Consider the following 25542-nt stretch of genomic DNA (forward strand, 5'->3'; position numbering starts at 1 on the left):
TCTCCACTAGGTGGCACTCCTTAGCTTACTGGGGTGGATCAGTGTGTCATGTACACCAGAGAGGTGGAAATGGCTTCACTCAGCTCCCTAGTCTCGGGCACAGGAACTGCACTGTCACCGACTCACAATCAAGTACGTCTCCTTTCTCTCAGGCCTCTATCCACTCCCCGCCTCTACCGTATATCCAAGCTGTGTGCCTGCCAGGCAGCACCTCCCTCTAGAGTTTTATCTCAGATGGGGTTGTGTTTCAAAACCTCACACTTCAGAGACCCCCGCAGCTTGGACCCACACTGACTCTCGCGCGTAGGGTCTTGCAGAGCAATGGGCCGGTGCTGGCTTCCCTCAAAAAATGTTCATGTGATCAGGCAGTGGCAGAGCTTCAGAGATTATGGCAATCCACAACACAGTTGGCGCCAGGTTTCACTGCACTCTGGCACCTTTGTCCCTATACCAGCAAACATGGCTGTTCTCTGGGGTCCACTGGGACCTTGGCCTGTGGGGAGGCCTTATGACCTCTACCAAATGCATTCTAAGTAGGGGAACTGCTTCTCCCCATGTGGCGCATGGATCCCTCAGACCCTGCTTCCTTCTCCGGGGGGGTTCATCCTACTTCCTCACCAGAACACTGCCAGGCACGAGGTCTAGAATTTCAGACTCTGTGCTCTGCTGTTTATAGAATCCTAATGGTATTGAAACCCTCTCTTTTCCCCCTGTCAATGGTTTTAGGAAACAGATTTCTTGTTTAGTGCCCTGCTTGCATTTTCATTCTTTCTCTTTCTTTCTCTCCAGCTACTATCAGGGTGAGTGCTTTTCTTACATGATCCTTATACACCACACTCTCCCCCTTTCTTTTTCTCTGTCCTCTCTCCATGAAATCAGTTCCCTACCCTTTGCAGCTTTTCTCCCCCAGTTTACCTCTCCATACCACGTCTCTGCCAAGTTCTGTGGCTCAAGTTATGTAGATTGTTGTGTTAATCCTCAGATCAGTGTCCTAGGTATTCAAAAGGGTTTGGTGCTGATCTAGATGGATTTCAGGGTCAAGACAAGCTCATCGTCTCCATGCTGGTCTTCTATCTTAACTCTGTCGGGAATGATTTTTTTTTAAGTTTATTTACTTGAGAGAGAGAGAGAGAAAGAGTGAGGTAGGGGCAGAGAGAGAAGGAGAGAGAGAATCCCAAGCAGGCTCCACATTGTCAATGCAGAACCCAATGTGGAGCCTGAGCTTGTGAATTGTGAAATCATGACCTAAGCCTAAATCAAGTGTTGGACATTTGACCGACTGAGTCACCCAGGTACCCCCAGAATGATCTTTAATGTGCTAATATGTAAGTGCTGATGAGCAAGTTTTTAAGGCATTTCCAATACTGAAATTCTGTGTTCATTGAAAAAAAAAGTAACCATATATGTTGTATTAATTAATTTCCATTAGATTTTATTTCATGACTTATAATCATAGCTCTGAAGAAATACTGACAGCAATAATAGATACTAATTGCTGAATGCTTGTTTGTACCAGGGTCTCTGTTAAGGGCTTTACAGATATTGTCTCATGTTATGCAACAGCCCTGATAGAGAGGTAGATATTATACCCATTCTATAGGTAAGAAAGCTGAGATTTGAAGAAGTAAGTGACTTTCCCAAGTTACTTAGGTATGACTGGTCAACTCAGAATTCAAACCCAGTTCTCTGTGATTCCATATATTCTCTTCCTTCCCACTTTTCCATGCTCCCTTTAGTGCACTCAGAAAAATCCAGAGGACAATTAGAATGTTAAAAGATGTAAGAATTTGATGCTATACGAGAAAGGTCCAAGAAAGGGTGGTTCTCACATCAGACATCAAAATGTATTCCAGTAGATCAAAGTCTAGGTGGCTAAAAATTAAACTCATTGTACTAGAAGAAAATATTTGAGTAATTTGTTAAATATATTGAAGAGGGGTAGATATAATACGAAACTCAAAAGCTGAAAAGGAAAGCATAGTGATAAATGTGACTGTATAAAACATTTTAAACTTCTATATGGAAAGAAATAACATACCAGGGAAAAGTTAACAGTTACAATGCAATGATACAAAATACAAATACCAAACTGAAAAGAATATTTGCAATATTTATCTGAGATGAAGCACTAATATTCTTAAGAGGCAGATAGATTTTTAAAAGAACAAACTACACAAATAAAAAATAGGTGAAATAAGCAAATGGTCATTTTATGCCAAAACAAATTTAAATAGCCAGCAAACATATAAAAAGATGCTTAACTTCATAATTGTAGACAGGCAAAACTTAAAAATGCAATTGTCTACATATTAGAATGACAAAGGCCAAATGTTATGATATGTGCAATTTTTACAAGACTATGAAGAAAGTCAATCATATCTTATTTGTGGGAGTATAAATTTTTGGACACAACTTGGCAATAGCTATTACAATTTAGCACTCATACCCTTTATCCAAGAACTTTTTGTTACATAATATTTATTGCAGCATTGTTTATAACAGCAAAATACTGAAACAACCTAAGGGTCTATCAACCCTGTACTGGTAAAATAAATTTATAATGAATAATAGAACACTTTATAACTATAAAAAGGGATGAGACAAGTATAGGAATATGTGAATGAAGAAAGTTCTTTATAATATATTAGTAAGTAGAAAAAATAAAGGTATAAAACTATGTGTAAAATACCTTATTTGTATAAAATTTTAAAATTATAACTTTATAAACCTGTTTATATTAACAAGAAAAATAATTGGTAGTATATATAAGAAGCCATCAAAATGGATAACTTTAGAATGAAAGATGGGGCCACTTTATTTGTATGCTTTTTGTATTGCTTTTTCATGTATGTGCATTATATACATACATTATTTTTTATATTAATATATTATTTGGGCAAAGAGATTCTCCCCTCCCCTTTTTTGCTTTCTTCATCAGTTTCTGTTTATTTAGTGAATAATCATGTGAAAAATTAAGAACAAATTAAAAGAAACAAATAATGCATATACAATCTATGGAATATACTCAGAAAGTGTTTCCAGGGAATTCATCCTTCAGAAACACCTTTATAAGTGTTTGCAGTAGCAGAAAGCTAGACACAGTCTCAACAACAATAGGGATCCTGTTGAAAAAAATGCTGGTCTATCCACACTGTGTATTGCTGGGCTCCTGTTAAAAAGGTAAAATAGCAGGAGCTGATATGGAAGATGTCCAAGATACATTGTTAAAAGCAAAACAGAAACAGTTTATAGTTTATATACATGATATGATCCTACTCACTTAACTAAAAATGTGAAGACATATTACATATATAAAGAAAGAAATAGAGATAAGGCATGTGTGTGCATATACATATAGTAGACTTCTAAAAAGTATACCCAAGAAACTGCTAACATTGGTTACCTCTGGAACTGCAGATGTTAAGGGGAATTTTTTACTTTTCCTTAGATACCTTTCTGAAACATTAGAATTCATTTACCATGACCCTATATTATGTTTTAATAAGAAGTTAGCCCTAATTGTTTGACAAGAGATTATTTGGCCCAGGAAGTTTATTCATTCAGCTTCCTGTAGGCAGGAGCCTACATCTAATTACTTTTCCTGTCCTTTCGGCTGTCTGAGTCATAGTCTGACTCATCCATGCCTAGACAATCTCTGAAATGACTGTCATCTACTAACGAGTAAATCTGGAAATTCTATAGTTCAAAGGAGCTTTACACTCAAAGAGCCTGTCAGTCCTTTCCCTCCAAGGTAGGAGAATATTGAGGCTCAGGAGTTGAAAAGATAGTCACTCAGCTGGTGTGTAGCAGTCAGGCCAAACCCAGATCAATGGACTTCTCTAGGTTACCATGTAATCAATGCTTTCGGTAAGGATTTCACCAGAATAGAAAGCCAGGGAAGAGGCATGGAAAATTATAAAAGTGGTTAAGGAGGCTTCCACAAAGTTATTATGAGAGGGCTGGGATGGGGAATTAAAGATTACAGATATCCCATGGGGCACCTGGGTGGCTCATTCCATTAAGCATCTGACTCTCAGTTTTGGCTCACGTCACGATCTCACAGTTCGTGAGTTTGAGCCCTGCATCAGGCTCCGCATAGACGGTGCAGAGCTTGCTTGGGATTCTCTCTCTTTCCCTTTCTCTCTGCCCCTCCCCCCCTTGCATGCTCTGTCTGTCTCTTTCAAAAATAAATAAATAAACCTAATAAAAAAAAAAGATTGCAAATATTCCAGACCCCATGGGGAAACGGTGGCAACTCCCTATCCACCACCCAGTGTCATTGTCAAAGAGGATTGACGAGAGGCCAAATAAGATGTTATGTTTTACATGCAGATAAGCTGGTCAGGTTTTTTTTTTTTTAATTTATTTTTTCTATTTTTTATGGTTGGTAACCAACTTCTCTGTAAATAAAAGGAAGCAGAATTCTGGCATCAACTGCATAAGAATAGCTCTGTGTATGTTAGAAAACTGGACTTTCTGTGTGTTCAGTTCAAGCAGAAAAGCTTCTTGGGGACTTGCCTTGTTCACCTTTGTTCTCTACCCATGATCCCTTTCCTGGGGCAGACACAGAGCCCTGTCGTTGGAAAGCACTCAGTAATTATATTATGTTGACTTCGACTGAATTGATTTGAGAAAGATTTTAGCTTTTACTTCTCATTAAATTTGACTTCAGAATGATTTTTCCCTCTCGGCAGAGTTTTGTGCTTGTTTTTCAGATGTTCTGTTTTTCTTCTGGCGTCGGCCCCAAAATGGGAGTTAGCAACAGCAACATAAACTCCAGGCATTCTTTATTTCATTTTGTCAGAATTCATTCTGGAATTGTACATGAGAAATGGGGCAGTCAGGTTTATTTTGGAACAAGGCTCAGGGCTGTCTAACCAAGCTCAGAATGACAGGACCAGGCATATGACCAAAAAGAGGGATTTGGCAGGCAGCCAGCCCCATTTCATACAATCTACCCAGAACTTCATCTGAATATATTAATCTGTCAGCACATACTCATCTATGTGCATTACATGTGTCTCTCTTTATTATCTTGTTTTTCCTCTAATTTTGAAGGCTCGTATCCACCCCAGAAATCTAGGAAACTCAGAGAGGCATATTAAATGCACATACTAAAATTCTTGTAGACATGCATAGACAGTTTCAGCCGAGTCAGACCATTCTATAAACGCCACAAGATGAAATTTCACATCTTTGCTAAATGAAAGTTGATAAGAGCCTGAAACTTGCTAAGTAACACTCAACTGCCTTGGTAGGACATTAGGGGTTTTGAGGTAGGTGACATAATCTTAGACAGCTTCTCAGTTTGGAGAAACATTTTTCAACTATCAGAATGATAGGCCTTATGAAATACCCAAATTCTCTGGCTTCCTCTTCCAGGTGAATGGCATTGACCTCCGCGGAGCATCCCATGAGCAGGCCGCAGCTGCACTGAAGGGGGCTGGACAGACGGTGACGATTATAGCACAATACCAACCTGAAGGTCAGTGAGAAACCAAGCTTATAATGTTCTGATACGTTTCTGTGAGAATGTATACCCACATCTGGTAATCTGTATTAACCAGTCTATACCAACAAGGTTTTTTAAAACTCACCTATCCTGAAAAATGTGTGTTACATGTCCAGAGAATATGAGGCTTTATTACCCTTAATCTTCCAAGGAAAACATCAGTTAGAAAGTCCTCTTTGAAATATGAATTAAAAAAAAAAAAACTATCCTCAACTTTATTTATATTCTTGTCTGTAGGCACTTTTGGTCGGCAATAGATAGTATAAAAACCATTAAGATGGACTAAGAATCAAACTGACATGAGACAGATTAACAGGAGAAAATAAAATTTAATAGCATATGTAAGGGGAATCCACACAGGCATGGAAATTCCAAAGACAGGCAAAATGACATATATATGTCATCCTGAACTATGAAATGGGTGGGGTCTGTGACCTTAGAGGACAGGATTGTATTTCACAGGGCGATGAGAAGAACTGATATTTGGTAATTAGATGTTTTTCCTGGCTATACATATACAGATGGATCACTCAGATAAAATTTATCTCTGCTAATAACCATTGTTCTGGGAAAGACCCCCAGGTGAGATCCTTCTATGTAGTTATAGGAGGGACAAAAGTTTCTCTTGAGCCTGTAGGGTCTCAATTGCCTTCAGCTCAAAATCCACATACCAAAGTGGCACATTCAGTGGGGGCAAGGGGGTGGGAGTGGTTGTCCTGAATCCCTTCAGAAGCAAGGAGGACAGAGAGAACAGACCATGATCAGCAGTCTCTCTCTGTGGCATTAACTTTTATTAACACTAACACGGCTTTTGGTTGTCCTTGATGTAGATTTTTGTGTGTGTGTACTCTCAGCTATAGTATAGCTTGTTTGCAATATGCTACTGTAAACCCTGAAACATGGTGAGATGTCATAAATTGGCTTAGCCAACTGAGACCTGATGAGATATCCTAAACTGCATTAGCCATACCCTGCTTTTTGGTTTGTTTCAACATCTGTTTCTGTGATCAGAGTGAGGCTCAATGAGACAACCGGGATGTTACCTATTGTGTGGTTGATATTTTAGCAAATTTGTATGTAGATTGCTCCTTTGTTAATGAAATGCAGTTAAGCACACCACAGTGGGCTAGACTTTTTACAAGAAAAAAAGAGGAATGTGCTTTCTGTCTTTAGGAAATGTAGTTAATTACCCTTGGCCCACATAGCTCTCAGAGAAGACTATTAAACAGATAAACATGGAAGTACAAGATGCCATTAAGGAAGAGCCTTTATGCCTGTGGGTATAAAGAGCTTCTTTGACCTTTTAAAGTGATTCTCTCTTAATGTCAGTTGGTCTATTGTTCTTTGGAAGACTGAGGTTTGTATCTTGTCTTAGATTTTATTTACCATAATGGTGGCCAACCACATATTTCATATGAGAATAAAGAAAACATTGTGCTATGTGTATTTTGGAATGTTTCATTTATGTTGCCTGTCTTTAGAATTAGAATTTTCAATTAAGTTATAAAAATATATATTAAATGTTTTCTCCAATTGCCCTGGCCCAGATATGGACAGAGAATGGGGGAAGAGGAGATTTGTGATTATCAAAGATGGATGATGACACCACCAAGGGAAAATGTTCTTCCTGTACAGCTTTGAAAGTCTTTCTACTTAAAAATTAGTAAATGTGTCTTCTAATAGGAATAAATGGCTCCAGAAGTATCAGTTGTAAAACAGAAAATAAAAACATCTGGTTTAGCATAATTTGATGAACAAATTCTACTTCATATAAAGTAAGAACTTTTACATGGGACTTTTCCATTTTCTTTGTAGCTGTTTTCATTCAGTTTCAGACTTTATGCCCTTCACCACTACCTGGCACATGGCAATAAATACCCAGGCTGCTTTCCCATATCTGAAAAATTTCATCTCAAACACGAATTACAACAATTAGAAGCTTTTGATAGAGAAGACAGCCATTCAAGTGACCTTGAACAGAGTGATTTTTAAGTTTAAAGGTTACAGTAAAAGATAAGAATGTCATCATTCTATCAACTTTAATCTTCATCTTAAGCTTCCTTACAGCTTTTGTTTCCTTTAAGCAGTGTACTTAATTTGGATACTATGCTGTGCTTTGTGAAGATGTCTATTCAAAGCAAATCTTATAAATCATATAAACCAATTTTCAAAGTGCTTCTAAAGAAATGTGCAAATGAAAACAATCTTATTTCAAAATGCGAAAGTGCAGATAGGATTCACAGAATGACTTCCCTATTTTAATAGTCTAACTGTATTGTAATTTTTCACAGCTTTAAATCAGTTGGAAATAGGGTAATGTAACATCAAGCAATCATTTTCCCCTCTTTCTAAATTTAATGTGTAACTGAGCCTTAATTTTATGAAATGGAAAACTGATTGGATTATTGTTTAGATCATTTAGGAACATTTAAATTCTATGACATTTTTAGGAAATAATGAACAATTTGCCTTTAAAATAACAAGTAAAAAGAGTATTCCATCAGAGTCCATTAGGAAATTCTTACCAGATCCCCTTCATTTGCACCAGGATTATGAGATGTCCATGCTAAGACAAATTTTATTTACATCTCTTTTGGTAGGTTCAAGAACCAGGCTTCCAGTAAATAAGTTTTTCAGTTCAAAACATAAAAATGCTTTTGTCGGGAGTATACTAGATTCCTTGCTCAATGTTACCAGATATTCAGAAAATTTGGCCCTTCAGACTCATATCCCAAGTCTTTGTCTTTAAGAATTGTTTGTTTTTTATCTTACTGAGGAGAAAGAACTTAGATACATTTAACAGAAATCATTTTCTGATGACACAGAACCAAAATTGTATAATAATGACACCATCTCTAAGAATTATGGGATGTCAGAGAAGGGCTAAACCTGCAGAAGCCAAAACAGTACAAGAGTACTTCATGGAAATGAGGAAATAGGGAAATGGAGCCAGACTCTTAAAAGTGGGTGAGATTTCTATTCTGAAGAGCAGGAAGAAAAAAAAATATCTTGCTAAACTAAGTAAGATCATGAGCTCCATGTGTGCAGACGCACAACCTATATTTTGTTCACTGACAAATCAATTTTCTATGTTATACTTGTTATTAGTGTTTGTTAAAGAGTTGCTGAGCTGATAAATAAAATTTACCTTTCTTTAGTATTCAGTTTCTACTGAAGATGATTGAAGATTGGAGGAATGATTCAGTTTCACTACTTGCATTTTTTCATTTTGGCTTCAAAGCAGAAAATATGTGCCAAACCAGCATGTGTTGCAAAATATAAAACCATTTCCAAATCTGTTTTTCATAAGACTTAGCACATTTTTGAAATAATTATAAATAATTTATAATTATCATAATGTAACAATAAATGTCTTCCTTGGCAAGTTTTACTGTGCAGAGTAAGACCAAAGTTGGGGTAATTTAATCCCTGTTATCTAAATTACTCTATCCATCATCAAATCTTATCCAATGTCTAGTCCTAGGTAGTAGAATTAAAGCCAAATTTGAAGAGTCACATACAAACAATGTTTTTTTCTGGTGGTATGATTGTGATTCATTTATACCAGCCTTTTTTAAAATCCATTTTCTATCACATGTTTACTTGGAAATTAACATGTATTATATTGATATTAGGAAGAAAATAATGAAGTTATTTTCTTTATTTCTTTTTTTAAGAGGATCATTTATCTGATACTTAAAGAATAATCCTACTTTAGCAATATGGGAAGTTAATTCTTGTATAAAACTTCAATTGTCTATATTCAGTTAGTGAAGTTACTCCCATCACTACTTCAAAAAAGGAAACATAGTGTCTGCCCTCTCCCTGGCCCACATATATATACGTGTATATCCCTTTCCCATCCCTTTATAGCCATCTTCCCCATTGCTTTCAGAATTATTTTTCTAAAAAGATATTAGCCCAAGGTGCCTCTGCACAAACTCCATGCCCTTCACAGTATAGTCCCAGCCAACCTCCATGTTCCCTCCCCACTAACCCAACCATCACCCAGCAGCATCATCTTTTATAGCCCTCCCACTGCTACACAGGACTGCTTTCTGCTCCCCACACTTGGTCCTGAACAGTTTCTGTGCCTTTGCTCGTGTGGGTTTCTCTCCCTGGAATTCCCTTTTCGCCCATTCTACCAATAGGATTCCTACTCATTTTGAGGGCCTGCAGATGTCAATTCCACTATGAAGTCCTCTTTTATCTGCTAAGTCAGTGTTGATTGATTCAGTCTCTGAACTCTTTAGACCTGTATTCAGATAGTTTTTGTGTCCCTTAACATAATTTGTGCATTTCCCGACTCAAGTAAGCTTCTAGAGGGCGATAATTCATTTATCACTCATTTTATGTCCTGTGAGAATTTGCTCAATATGAATTTGACTATGCTGTATTAAAGAGTTATCAAATGGGTCTCCATTTGTTTTAGAGGTGCAATATAATATCTTCATTGTGTTGGCAAATAATAGTAAGTGCTTAAGAAATATTTGTTGAATGAATATTGAATGAATGGCGTGGGTTTTTTATATTAGTTACAGAAATGGTAAATGAATCCCCAGATTGGACATGTGGCATTGATGCAGTTTTTATGTGATGCCTTTTTGTTCTTTTCTTAAAAAAAAATTCACCCTATTGGATGATCTCCCTTTCTCCTGCATTGCAGAAAACTACAGCTATTTTTCTATAATAGAACACAAGCAAAAATTATTAAAGCTCCAACATTTTTTAAAGTTCCAAAACTTGGGGTGCCTGGGTGGCTCAGTTAAGCATCCACCTTTGGTTCAGGTCATGATCTCGCGGTTAGTGAGTTCGAGCCCCATGTTGGGCTCGGTGCTGACAGCTTGGAGCCTGGAGCCTACTTCAGGTTTTGTGTCTTCCTCTCTCTCTGTGCCTCCCCTGCTTGAGTTCTCTGTCTCTCTCTCAAAAATAAACTCTTTTAAAAACAATAAAATTCAAAAACTCAACTTTAACACCATTGATGAATTTTTAAAAGTCATTGATTATATCCTAATTATACATTGGTCAAAAAGGGTCTAACACAGCATTTCCCAAATCAGATAGGGGCAAATCTTTATAGCATTTGTTGCCTTCTCACTATATAATAATACCTAGATTTACTGTGGGATCACTGACTAGGGCTGAAATCATAAGCTAGCTACCAGATATTCACTAGGAGAACCAAGTGAACAGTATAAATTGTTGGATAAAGCACAAAATGGAGACCAACATATTCCTATGAAAGCTACCAATATCCTTTTGCCTTTAATCTGACTATTCAGGGCATTGTTTTGGACACAGAAAGGGTTTCACAAAGACCTGCAAGTAGGAAAGAGATGATCAGTCAGCAAGGTCCCCATCAGTGAGCAGGGATTCGAGTAGACAGTAGAGGGGCTGAGGTTCTCCATCATTTAAGTTTTTATCCAAGTTGCAGTTAGTTAACATACAATTTAGTTTCTGGTATACAATATTGTGATTCAACACTTCCATATAACACCTGGTTATCCACCTTTTATTCTCTCATAGAATACTTGAGTTCCTGAAAGAAAAACTCAAAGAACAGAGTTAACTGTTCTCTGGAGACTTACAAATAGGGCCTGGTTTATGGAATTGTGACTGAGTGGCTATGTGGTTCATTTAAACTTTAATTTGGTTAGTAGATATTTTTACTGAACACTTACTATGCTCTATTCATTGTTTTTGGGAAAAGATAAAGCAGTGAACCAATAAGTCCTTCTCAAATAAATAGTCAATTTGTCAGATGGTGATAAGTAATGTAAATAAATAGGAAGAAATGTGAAAATGATAGTAACAGAGAAATGTATGGTGAATATAGAAGGCCAAGCTAATCAGTTTATATTTCAGCAGAGACCTCAAAGAAATCTGAGAGGAAGCCACACAGGAATCGGGGGAAGAAATGAATTATTCTAGAGTCTTGGTCTGCCAACTCTGGTCTGTGAAGCAGCAGCATTGATAAAAACTGAGAGCTTGGTAGAAATGCACAATTTCAAGCTCTAATTCAGGTCTACTAAAGTGAGAATCTACATTTTTTCAAGATCCATCGGTTATTTGTATGTACATTAGTTTGAGAAGCACTGCACTAGAATACTTGAGGACCCTGCAAAAATTGTGATTTGTTACTGTGGGGTTGGACTCCCTCTACCTGGAGTACAAGGCAATGTCACATAAGGCTGCATCGCTCAGGTTGATTTCTGGCAGGTGTTACTCAATGATTGGTCATGCATCAGTGGTTGTACTAGGGACAGGTCAGGCTGCAGGGAATCTAAGAAGTTCATGTGTCATTCACCTCTACCTTGCCTCTACCTCCCCTCTAAGTATAGATTATCAAGCAAATTCATAAGTCTTGCTAGAACTCCTCATCTCGTGATACAATGAACCTTTTCAGGCTTCATTCCCTTTCATTATGGCTTCTCTGCAAGAGAGTAAAGAAGCAGTGAGTTGGGATGAGGTAAGATTGAACTCCATCCTGATGGGCAACTTTGTGGATCAAAAGAAAGTTATTAAGGCATCACTATAAAGTTTCTTTAAGGAACTTATTATATTTTAAAGCAGAAGCTCATTTCAGTAATCTTTTTTGTTCCTTTTAAATTATGAAACTAATTCAGAAAGAAAAGTACTCATTCTTTTCAGAATGAAGTGAAATTCTGATATTTTTCTGGGTTACTACTCTAAATGAAGTCACAAGCTTAAACCATAGTTGGACACCATCATCTATTTCTCTATAAGGTCAAAGATGTGGTGAAAACCTAAAATGAATATGTAATTTACTCTGAAAAACTATAGATACCTTCTGTACCTAAAGGTTCCCAGAAGCGAAAGTATATACAACATCCAAGAAGCTTACTTAATTCAACCTAAATTTCTTTCTTAAAATCAATGTCTACATAAGTTTATACATATGAATGAGCAGCTGTGGCATGTTGAGATATTTTCTCAGTGCAAATAACTGCATCTTAAATACCCAGGCAATATTCATAAAGTCCAGGTGGAGGTCTTGGTCAGAAATTGCATCAGTATCATCAGGGCACATTCAGGATGAGCTTTGGAATGGAAAGTAATGTGTAAGACTCTGGACTAGAAAGAGAAGACCAGTATTCTAGTCCCAACTCTACCCCTAACTGTGTGACCTCATGCTAGTTATTCATCTTTATGAGTTTTCATTTTCTCACTTAGAAAAGAAAAAGTTAGGATGAATAAAATATTTTCAAAAGAAAGAACCCTCCAGTTACTGAATTCTAGATGAAAGACATGACCCCCAAGTAATATAGAAGTATAAATCCCATTATTTGAAGATCTTGTTGCTAATACTGCACCTTTGTTCTTTGCATTTTTTTGCATTCTTTAAGAAAAAACACAAAATCTGGTTAACTTGATGTATTCTGTGCAGTTTACCTAGAATCACTGAGGAATGGAAATTAAGAGTTGAAAAAATCCTTAATGATCACCTTGTCCAGCTTCACAGATGGGGGAACTGAGGCTCAGTCAACATCCACATAGGAAATTAATTCAGTATCTTAAAACTTGTCATAGATGCTAAAGTTGAGGCTAGCTAAAGTTGAGGCTAGCTCAACAACTAGTAAATTCCTGAATTCTTTTAATTTACTATAGTAGCTCATCATGGCTGATGACTTAACTAGCCCAAGGAATCTAATCCAATTAGATTATTATGACAGAAGAGATTTGAAAAATTCTTATGGAACCTCAGGGCTTTCTCATGCCCATAATTTCACTTTCATTGCTAGCTTATTACTCTTGTTAATTGTTCTTACTCATGTATCGCAATTGAACGATATATATAAGAGAGGTTTCAAAGTGTAAGCAATTACTATTAATTTGAAAAATAACCACAATCAGGGAGTATTGATACTTCAAGAAACAGCTCTGGGGCGCCTGGGTGGCGCAGTCGGTTAAGCGTCCGACTTCAGCCAGGTCACGATCTCGCGGTCCGTGAGTTCGAGCCCCGCATCGGGCTCTGGGCTGATGGCTCAGAACCTGGAGCCTGTTTCCAATTCTGTGTCTCCCTCTCTCTCTGCCCCTCCCCCATTCATGCTCTGTCTCTCTCTGTCCTAAAAATAAATAAATGTTGGAAAAAAAATTAAAAAAAAAAAAAAAAGAAAAGAAACAGCTCAAATATATTATGCTTTTGGGGCACCTGGGTGGCTCAGTCGGTTAAGTGTCCAACTTCTGCTTAGGTCATGATCTCATAGTTTGTGAGTTCGAACCCTGCATGGGGCTCTGTGCTGACAGCTCAGAGCCTGGAGCCTGCTTCAGATTCTGTGTCTCCCTCTCTCTCTACCCTGCCCCCGCTCACTCACACTCTGTCTCTCACTCTCTCTCAAAAACAAATAAGCATTAAATTTTTTTTAATATCTTATGCTTTTCCTCTTTCCTACCCTAACTTCTTCATGCAGCATCCTTCATCCATGTGTCCATCCATCCATCCATCATCAATCAGTTCATCCTTAGTGATATTCACATTAGATGATATTCACATTAGATGATATTCACATATCATCTCCAAATATGTTGCATTAAATCTGATTTAATTAATTTGATTCACATATTCTAATTTTTACCAAAATATTAGGAAGGAAGCTTACATACAACTTTATATCACTCTAGAATTTTTATTGCTTAGCTGTGTCTTTCTCCACAACTCTCTCTCATATGGGTACAGGCTCCACCAACACGTACTGCCTCCTCCTGCAACTAGAAATCTCCCAGGATGTCCCTTTACTTATGTATCTTTTTCCTACCCTTCTCCCAGTTGCTTTTTTAACTCCCCAACCTCCAACTAAAACATAACATCACAGAATATAACAGAAAAGATGATTCATGCAAACAGAGTCTGCAGATTTATGGGAAGTTCTCTCTCAGTGATTAATGATGCTGCATATCTTTCTCCATGCTTATACCCCAGTTTGGACGTAGAGTAATGTAATGGGGACAAAGTGAGATATCACTTCCTGACTCAAAAAATTCTTTTGACCTAATTATTTATCCTGGGAATCCAGTGTTTCAAACTCTTATCAGAGGGGCTAAAAATATTTACAAAGCTGATATATGTCATTTCCCTTCCTGTTATACCATCTCTGCCCATAATTAAACATACTGATCTTTGGGTGTCTCATCTTGTGATTTTATAATATTTTGAAGGACCCTTGGCATCCAGTGACATAATGCACTCACTCACTAATACTGAAAGAGGCTAAATAAATCTTTGTGCTAGAGACATTTTGACAACCAAAAAGATCTCCTAGATCCATCCCTTGAATTAGCAGCACCCAGATCAAATACATGGAAATAAAGGGTCCTAATCATATTCTTGACTATACAAGTATTACCAGATGAACACAGATCCTCCACTGATAAGGAGTTTCAGGACATCATCGAACTGTTAAAGAATGTTCCACAGAGACAAGCAGAAGAGGAATACTGGCTAAAACATCTAAAATACCTACTAACCTTACTCCATATTCTCAGTAAAGAATGTAGTTCACCTCCACATTTGTTTGGAAATCCCAGTATATAAGCCAACCCTCAAATTTACTAATGAGTAATGAGACATTTTTCTTGTTACTTCCCTGACTCCACAGCCAATGCTTTTTAACCACGCCCAAGCCACGTCACTTTCTAAACAGTGATGCTCTGTTTTGTTAATTAACATGGTTAGAGAGATTATTTTTAAGGCTCTTTCTGGCTGACATTCTATGAAATTAGAATATGTCATTAAGGAACAATTATTGCAAGCAGGTAATTTTGAGTGTTCTCATTTTATTCCTCACATTTTAAACACATGGAAATTCGGCTTTCACCCACTTGGTGGGAAGGGGAGAGAGATCTATATCTGTGGAAATTTCTCTCTCTGTGTTTAAAAGAATTTGAACCCCCCCCCCCAATAATGGCTTCAAATTCAATTCAAGTAGAAACATTTGTTACTTGTTGGGGCTTTCAACATTAACAATTTATTATATATGACCTCTTCATTTACTGACACATTATAGCCTAAATCTTAATCAGTTTCATAAAGTAAAGTAAATGTAACTACCTAGTTGGGAAACAGATTTATTGGGGGTAAAAAGAAATAATATGAGAAAAAATCATTTTTGATAAATTCAAAAGCTGAATTCTGAATTTAATTCTCAGAATCACAAGTAGTAGCAACTACAGAATGGGAAAGCCAAACCCAGGAAACATAAAGTATACATCTTTAATGTATATATACATTCCTAATAGATTCCTATTAGGAATATATATAGAGATTCCTAATCCAAATAGGATTCCTGGTAGACTCATTGACTAAGCTATAAAAGAAAAGTATTCAAATTGTACTTTGGTTCAAGATAATCTTGTTTTCTTCACTCTGTTTTCTCATATTCGTGTTTCCACAGCTAAGGGTAATTTATTTCCTTAATAAGAGTTGCTGACACGTTGGGGACATAAAGCAAAGGCAGAACAAAAATTCCTTCAGTCAGTCTTCATTCAGCTGATATTTATTAAATGCTTCCAGTGAGTGACACACTGACCTGGACATTGGAGATAGAATGATGAACAAATTATGCATGACCCTTTCCCTGATATACCTACAGTTAGCAGAATAAAATCACACACCAGTGGTTCATACAAGCTCAGGTGAGTGCTCTAGAAAAAGAAAAGGACTGGGGCGCCTGGGTGGCGCAGTCGGTTAAGCGTCCGACTTCAGCCAGGTCACGATCTCGCGGTCCGTGAGTTCGAGCCCCGCGTCAGGCTCTGGGCTGATGGCTCGGAGCCTGGAGCCTGTTTCCGATTCTGTGTCTCCCTCTCTCTCTGCCCCTCCCCGTTCATGCTCTGTCTCTCTCTGTCCCAAAAATAAATAAACGTTGAAAAAAAAATTAAAAAAAAAAAAGAAAAAGAAAAGGACTTAGATCTAGACTCTCAGAGTCTACATATTCACGTATATTCTTAGAGTATACCGAGCCAGACCAAACCAAAACAGACTAAAAACTCTGACCTAGATAGAGGCTTAAGAAGACATCCCAAGGAAATAATATTTTCATGAATCTGAAGGGTAAGTAGGCATTAATTTGTCAAAGCAGGGCAGAAGAAGCAGTTGTAAGGAAGAGGAGGGAAACGTATGTGAGAAAGTGGGAGAAATACCATGCGTAAGGAAGTGAAAGAGGGAGGCGTAGGCAGACTATGGAGGACTGGTATTTGGTTCTTTCTCCTGAAAGCAACAGTGTTGAAAAGTATTAAGCCAGAGGCTGGCAGGATCAGATTTTTTCTTCTAAAAAAAAAATAGCTCTGACTGCTGAAAAGAGAATAGGCCAGAAAGTGCCAAACATGCTGGGAAAGACCCAGTTAAAAAGTGCTCATCTGGGTAAAATGGTGGTGGTTGGCTTAGAAGTAGTGGCAGAATTGGTGGAGAGGAGCAGACACACTCAGGGGGAAAATGGGGGGAAAGTTGGTGATAAACTCAACAGCCTTACATGTTGGCTTATTAAAATATATAAATTCACCCATTTCATTAAAATATGGCACAGCATTATTGACAATTACAAGACAAATAAACCCGTCAGGGAAAAGCATGTTTTATTCAGCTTATACCTTAGTCCCTAATACAGGGCCTAGTTCATAGTAGGCATTCAATATGAAATTTTTTCATATGAAAAATTTTCAAATTTTCACAAATATAAAAAATAAAAGAATGATGCCAATGAATAAATATATCTATTCTATAGGAACTCTCTCTTCACGTTTTTTATTTTAGCTAAGGCAGAACAAAATATAGATGTCAGAAAAAGAAAGACAGGGAGTTGGTAGCAAGAGAGAGAATAATTAAGACTAGTATGGAGCAGTCACCATATGTCTGATGACATTCTAAAATCTCTGCATATGTTTACACATTTAGATTTCTCAAAAACTTATGATATAGGTTCCATTGCATCACCCATTTGCTCATTTACAGATGAGAAAACTGGGACTCAGAAAGCATAAGTAGTTTTCCCAAGATCAGACAACTAACCAGTAGAGTAAAGCAAGGAGTCATTCTCAGGCAGAAAGATTCCAGAACAGCCATTGCACTAGACTACTTCTCAAAGGAGAAAGAAAAGGGAACCCGAGTCACATGGTGATAAAAGAATTGGAGAGAAAAAGGGAGGCAATGGAGGGGATATGCAGAATCTAATAAAGGGGAAATGCCATGTACCCAGAGAGAGAGAGCACAGAGGTACAGAAGGGACAAAAGAGTCAGATGGGGAAATAGCGATAAGCTAGGCAAGGTCAGCCGACAGGCAGATCAGAGAGACTCTAGTAATGAGATGTGATCAAGAAGGGAGACAGGCCAATATTGGGTTGTCATAGGCCATAGGCCCGGGAGCAGAGCAAGGCTAGTTGGGTGAATTCCCTTTTTTTTAAGTTTGTGGTGTTGTTCTTTTCAAAATATGGGGCAGTTGGGGGTCTGCATTTCAGCTCTGAGAATAGGTGTGGCCCCAAACTGGTACAAAGGCAGGTGGAAGGCTCACTATTTACTACATTTTGAGGCCTTAAGTGAGTGATAACCTCTCTGAGCCTGAAATTCTTCACCTATAACATAGAGATAATCATATTTACCTTCCAAAGTTTCTGGGAGCATTGGAGAAAATAGATGTAGAGCGTCTAAAATATATAAGGTCGTCAATAAATGACAGCTAGTATCACAACCCCTCAGCAAGCTTATTTGAATAAACAGTGCTCTCCGCACCCCCCACCCCCCACATCCCACCCCTGACTCTAATCAGACATTTGCATTATACTTAGAACTACCTAAGAACAGACAAGATCAAAGAGCTTCACAGAGTTTGGTAAGCAGTAGTTGTTAAGAGTTCCTATTTTGAAATCAGATATAGTTCAAATTCCAGCTCTACCATTAACAGCTCTATAACCTTGAACAAATTACTTCACCTCTTGGAATAGCATTCTTTATCTGTAAAATAAAAATTCATACCTTTCTCTTGGCACAATTTTGCAGATTAAGTAAATCAGTGCATGTAAAATGCTAAGCACAGTTCCTGACAAATAGCACATCATCAGTGAGTGGTATATCATTATTATGGTAATTATCAGAAAGACCAGAAAGTCTACAATATATGGTTATTATGTGGAGAAAGAGAGACAGAGAGACAGAGAGACAGAGAGAGAGAGAGACGCAGGGAGAAGTGGACCCAGAGTGGGAAAGAAAGTTTCAAAAGCCCTTGGGAGTCTGTGAATACAGGTTTTTAAGAGATTTCATATGGAAATTTATATGGAAATAACTTCCTATGTGGGCATGTCAAATAAATTGTCCTCAGCAGAGTCCTGGGGTCCAGTGACAAAATGGCAGGAACAGAGGGTGGCGGGTGCCAGAAGAAACAGGCTGGGCCCTGGTCTCAATCCCCCTCCACCCAGAGCAGACTTTATTTGTTTTTCATGTTTGGTGTTGGATACATGAAATCTGTCACCAAAAAAACAGTTTTAAGCTGTTTAAGCAGAAGGCAAAAAAAGCTGTTAGAATGAAGGTATGTGTATGGTTAGGATCCAGAAGAGCTATAATCTCACTTAATTTTCCACTAGGATGTAGACTCCACCAGAGCATCAAGTGTTACCTGTTTTGCTTAATGCTTTGTCCCCAAGGCCTAGAATGGTGCCTGGCGTATAGTAGGCATTCAGTAAACATTTGTGAATGAATGAACGAATAAGCTGAACAAATGTTCATGCCTTGCAATCGCTCTTGAGCTGCAGTGGCAGAGCAAATTCACTCCCACTGAGATGCCTGTTGGGAGTCACGTTAGATAACTAGAGCTCCCATACATTGATTTTCCATGCTGAAAACATAATTGATCTATGAGAGTAGATTATGTGGTCCCAACATTGATTTTGGCATTGCTGCTGACCAGGCTGCCCAAGACAAAAATGCTCTTTTCCTTTGGTTGTTTGGTATTTGAAAGCAAAAAATTGAACACTCAAATAGGCATTACTCCAATGAATCTCATACTGGTTTTGAGCATTTTTGTAAGTCTTAGAAACATAAAATCAAATATAAAATATTAACCAGCACACATTTAAGACTTTTCTATTTACAAAGAGCTTTCGCATATGTTTCTCATGCAATCTACACAACTCCAAGAGGTGAATAGACTGGTAATATCATCACTCTAATTTCATAGGTAACAAATGTGAAGCTTGGTGAATTTAAGTAACTTGCCAAGGTCATGCTTGTCATAAGTGCGCTGAACTTGTACGCAGGTCCTCTGATTCTGTTTCTCATGCTTCATAGTGTTCTTCAGATGTTCTTTAGCATCATACTGTTTTATAATTCTTTTATCCAAATAAGGATACTTGAATCAATCTAGAATTATCAGGATTTCTGATAAACACATTTTGAGAAAACATATTGATGTTTGTGTGATGGGTGAATGTTTGATGGCGTGTCATTTTAACTTTGTTTTGTAATAGTAATATAATTACATGGATTCAAAAATCAAAATAGTATTAAAAGGTATACACTGAGAAGTCTTACTTCTACTCATTTCCTCTCAACCACTCAATCTCATTTCCTCTTGCCCTTCTAGGCAGCCATTTAATTAATGAGCAATTTTTTTAAATACAAACAAACTGAAACCATAAAGGAATATAGTTAAATCCTATTTGCAGGTTTTAAAGGAGAAAAAAAAATTCCTAATAGGAGAATGCATAATAGCCTGAAGAGTTAAGGAACAAAACATTGTTCTTTTTGAGTTGGGCAACATTTATATCTGCTCCTCATTCCTTAATTAATTTATGTTTTTTAAAGTAAGCTCTATGTGGGGCTTGAACTCACTACTCTGAGAGTAAGCATCTCCTGCTCTACAGACTGAACCAACCAGGCACCACTATTTCTCACGCCTTAAGATATTTTCCCAGTAAAAAAAAAAAAAAAAAAAAAAAGATATTTTCCCAGTACAGAAATAATTTTATAAATACTAGATTTTCTTTCAATGTGACTATCGTAATACCCAATGTGCTATGTAAATTGCCAAGGATCACAAGTTCCAAAAGAAACCTTCATGCAATTGTTCTTTATTAACTGGTATGTTTTTTTCCTAGAAAAATTTGGAGTACTTAATATACTTTAAAGAGGTCACTGGAGTCTGAAGGGATCTATAATCAAGGTTAAAGCCACCCTATTGCCTTGGAATTATGTGCAAGAATTACCTAGTTTCATATAATAGATATCTTCATATAAAGATATTTGTAATCTTTCTTGATTTTGTAATAGGGAATACATAAATTCCTCTTTAAGGTCACTCAGAAGATTCTTTTATAAGGTGATTGATTTCTTAGTTATATAAATAATCATACCCTACTTTATCCAAATTTTAAATATTTTTGTTTTCTTTTACATACATGCGTTTCTTAAAAACAGGTATCATTTATCATGGGAGATTTTTCTGGGAAGAAAATGGAGGAATGTTAGAGTTCTAGTAACAACCCCCAATGTTATAACTTAGCAATAAGCAGCAGAAACACAAAGTGTATTTAAAAGAAACACAATTATCTATAAAACTGAAGAGAAATAGTTCTTCTGGGGAACTATTAGTGAGAAATAATGAAAGTGGAATGTCTACACAAACATCATCAAAACACAGGGGATTCAGTCCAAAGATATGAAGCTGTGAAGATTTTGGGGGGGGAGTGGTGTCAGGGAGGTCATGGCAGGGAGAATGTGTGGAGAAAACTGCTAAGGAAAATCAAATATTTTCAACCCTCTTCCAGATTCAGGAGAAAACATTCCCAAATAGTCTTCTGATGAAGGAATATTTAATCTTCTTATTGGAAGCAAAGAAAGAGAATTTTCTTGTCAATCTTTTATTTGATTATTCTGTGATTATTGATGACATTGATACATTAGGTATGCATTATTGTAGTTCTTTTCTCTGAGATGTGAAATTTCTCTCACAATTTGTGTTTTCTCATTGCAATGCTATAGCTTTGTATTTCCTAATTATAAAGCAAAAAAGTAAAAATTTACAGTGAGCCTGAGACTCTAGAACAAACCACAAATAAGATACAAATAAAATATCTGAGGAAAATCACGTCTCCAGCTACACCTCTCCTTATACTTTATATTCTACTGACACCAAATTGCAAAGTCACCTAACAGGCCTTGATGTTTCATCCTCTATGACTTAGTTTCTGTCTTCCCAGAATTCCCTTCTTCCTCTGTGTACTTGGCAAACTCTTCTATCAAAGAACAAGCTAGAGATCATCTCCTCCAGGAAGCCTTCCTGGCTGCACCACTGCATCCCCAGTAGAATACCACTGCTTCCTCCATGCCAGCTCAGTGTCTAATGTTGCATTTTTTTCCCTCAATCTTGTAATTGAAGTAAACAAACATCCATTCTCTCCACAGAGTATGAGTTTCATGGGGGAAGGGAGTGAACATAGTAGACAGTCAATAAATGTTTGATGAATGACTCAGTCAATCAGTAAAGATTTGGGTGCTAGTGAGAATCCTGAAAATGGGTTGGGATATGTGGAGAGGCTGATACTATTTCTGAATGATAATAAAATGATGATAATAAAAATACATGATAAATGTTAGATGGAGGCAAAAGAGGGTTCTTGCTTTATACTATCCTGAAATGTTCACATATGTTAAGGAATGAACTTGTTCAAAGGACTCAGAAAATCACAGGTAAACATGAAGACAGTAGGTAACCACATCTTGCGGGGGGGGGGGGGCAACAGTCAGATCTCAGTTACTGCCCTCTCCTTTTCCCCACTTCTTTAGAAAGGAGAAAAAGTTCATGGTTATACAACTAGTATAAGCCAAGTTCGTGAATTTGATAGCACTTTCTCTTCAAAGCCTCATTAAATGTGTTATATGTTTAGTCTTAGAATCTGTGGAGCTACATTGTTCTAAGCCCTGGGGCTTTAGAACTCTCCTTTGCTCTAAAAGAGCACTTTTCCTAAATCTAGCAAGATGGCTGCTTAATAAAATACACCAAGTGTCTGAGCAATTGAAGGAAGAGAGTGGTGATTATGGTTTAAAACTGGATATAAAAAGAAAGCAGATTACCACTGAAGTGAGGATTTCTGCATGTCATTTGGTTTAAATGCAACTGTGATTAGGAAGAGGAGAAAGACATCTGAAAAGGTCACTACAAAAAATAGTAACAGTTTTGAATTTCAACTAAATGGATAAAATTTGGGACATCACAAATGGAAGTAGTTTCTAAAGCTCTCTACACAAAGCATTTAATGTAAAAAGTACAAATGCCATAGAAAAGTATATGTAACCTCTAAAGAGCAACATAGTTGGTTGATAATGAATTCTATCTGAATAAAATAACACCAAGTGTGTATAAAATATGTTGTTAACATAATGAACAACTTAGTTTTAGGTAGCAGCAAAACAAGCATAATTATATAAAAGGAAAAAATGAATATGGATATTATGGATATAATAGACTTAATCACCAAGCCACTAGAAAATAAATATTTGGAAAAAATAAAACTTACTTCTTATAAAGAGAGACAGACAGATGTTTGAGGACAGAGCAGAAGTCTTACATGTTCCTGGTACTTGCTAGCTACCTAATCTTGTGAAAGTTATTTAGCCTCTCTGACCTTTAGATCCTTCATCTGTGAAAAGGAGTTAATAATGCATTCTTTATATGGTAATTTGATGAATACATCATAATCATAATTCCTGGCTCATAGGAAGTGCTCAGTAAATGTTAACTACTAAAATAATGAAAACTAATGATGTAAAGTGCCCAGTATATGCCAAGCACTGTTCTAAGTGCTTTCCCTATATAACCATATAATCCCTAAAGCAAGCTTCTGAGGTCAGGGCTATGATTGTTCCCATTTTACAGATGAAGAAACCAAGGCACAGAAAGACTAAAATGACTTGGATCACACAGCAAGGTAGTGTTGGAGCTGTGATTCAAGCCCTGGTCTGACTGTACTGTCCCTGTTCTTGGCCATGATAGCACGCTACTAAAACAACAGCTTGTTTAAATTTCTCCATAGCACTTATCAATCTTATTTGTTTGCTTATGGTATTCTCCCATTTGAAAATAGGCTCCATGAAAATAAGAACCTTGACTGCTTTATTTATTAGTTTATCTTCAGCAACCAGAACAGTGTTAGGCACAGAATAGGTATTCAACAGTAGTATTTATAGCACATTGAATTATAATTGTATTTACTATTAATAAAGAAGAATGTTGGGAAATCATAGAAGATGATGAAAGAGTCAAAAGGAAATATGTGTCAGAAAGTAAGGTTCTAAAAAAGAATATGCAGCATCATTGCTAGTAATGAATCAGAAACACTCCCCAAAATTACCAGTGACAGTTTATTTACAAAATAGAGCCTTGGCAAAATACATAGCACATATGTTTTCCCTCAATTGTTGATAACAGAATTAAAGACAGGCACAGTTTCGTTTTTCCTCATTTTTCAAACTGATAAGAAGGAAGAACACAATCCAGCATTGCCATGGAACACAAAGAAATACCAGACACAAACAGGATTGATTACCTCATAATTCATTGCAAAAAAAAAAAAAAAAAAAACAAACAAACCAACAACAACATTCAGTAAAATCTGCTGAGATTAATCCTAATACCCATTTTGTTTATAAAAAGAAAATATGATAATAGCATTTGCCACCATCCAGATACTGAGGAAAGCGAAATAGACTTTATATACTACCAAATGGCCTCAAGATTCCACATGGGCTTACTTGTCATTTATTGCTCACATCTGCAGCCCAGGCAAACCTGCTCTATCACTTCAGAGTGTGTATTTCAATCATAATTCTGTTGCCTTTGCTTTCCCTGGTAGGATCAGGCAATACTTTCCTATCTCTATCCAGCTGGAAAACAATAATATATTTATCATTCCTCCTTTGTTCTGGCCCTTTGCTAGTCACTGGGAGCAAAGACATCCCACTCTCAAAGGCTGGAAAAAACCAAGATCTATTTGACTTCCATGTTTGTCTGAGGAATCTGACTACATACCAAATTTAAATCCTGTGTTTGGAAAACTTCTAACCTCTCTGCTACAACTAAAGGCATGCTGTTAGTGGCAGGTACCAGGGTCCAGATGGAGTCTATCATGCACAAATGGACAGTTTTGTGGTTTCTATTCAAAGTGAAGCCCAAATTAAAAACCTTTTCTTCTCTGGATATAAAACAACAATGCGGGAGTCAGTATTTTGATGTCTAAAGTAGCATTTGTATGGAGTTTAAATCTCAAAAGAAAAAAATTTAAAAAAATAATAAGGTTATTATTAGGTCTCCTTTTCTCCTTTTCAAGACAGAAACTAAGACATCAGGAGAATTTACTAAATAAGTCTGCTATTCTAAGTGTTTCAGTTAATTAAACCTTTATTTAACAGTAATTTTAGAAAAAAATATTTGCTGTTGATTCTGTGTCCTATTAAGGTGTTAATATTCAATCCCCAAAATTTGAGAGAAAATAGAGACTTTCTAAGAATTGTTTTAAACACTCTGATACAAGAATTAAGTTGACGTCTAACTATGAAAATTTCCCTAGAGCTATCTTCAGGCTACATTTTTTGAACACCAGGGACCAAACAAAACAGAACAAAACAAAAACAGAAAGTCAGCACATTTTCCCCAACATCAATCAGTTCTTTCTGGCCTGGAAGTGGGGGTGTGGAAGGGAGGGAGATGTCATTTTAATACTATAATGGAACAGGCAGTTTGGGGTAAAGTTTTCAATGGTCTTTCCAGAAACCTGGATCATGTCCAAGTAAAATCCAGGATGTATGCCTTCCTATCTGCCAACACTCACAGGGCAGGCTCACTAGCCTAACTTTTTATGGTCTTTGTCTTTCTTCAAGGCTGGGGCAGACCTCACACATCTGGCCTCAAAGGAGCTGTGATTATAGTGGCTAAAATATTTACAGAGCACCTGCTGGGTAAATAAAGAGGCATTGTAGTGGAGTGGCCTAAGCACAGATTCTGGAGCCAGCCTCCCTGTGTTCCACTTCTAAA

At 37.0% G+C, this 25542-nt stretch overlaps 1 protein-coding gene across 10 annotated transcripts in view; it reads left to right on the forward strand.

The window, feature by feature from the left end:
* DLG2 (discs large MAGUK scaffold protein 2) overlaps positions 1-25542 on the forward strand; it is a 1224822-nt gene that overhangs the window by 921474 nt on the left and 277806 nt on the right. For all 10 annotated transcript variants that reach the window (XM_047070845.1, XM_047070851.1, XM_047070843.1 and 7 more), the window contains one exon: positions 5383-5485. In XM_047070845.1, the coding sequence (XP_046926801.1) occupies positions 5383-5485 (103 nt within the window). The remainder of the gene's footprint in view (positions 1-5382; positions 5486-25542) is intronic.

This window comes from Lynx rufus, unplaced genomic scaffold, assembly GCF_022079265.1.
Source record: "Lynx rufus isolate CCGP_SWC_20201006 ecotype Redwood Valley unplaced genomic scaffold, mLynRuf1.p SCAF_9, whole genome shotgun sequence".
In the NCBI taxonomy this organism is placed as follows: Eukaryota; Metazoa; Chordata; class Mammalia; order Carnivora; family Felidae; genus Lynx; species Lynx rufus.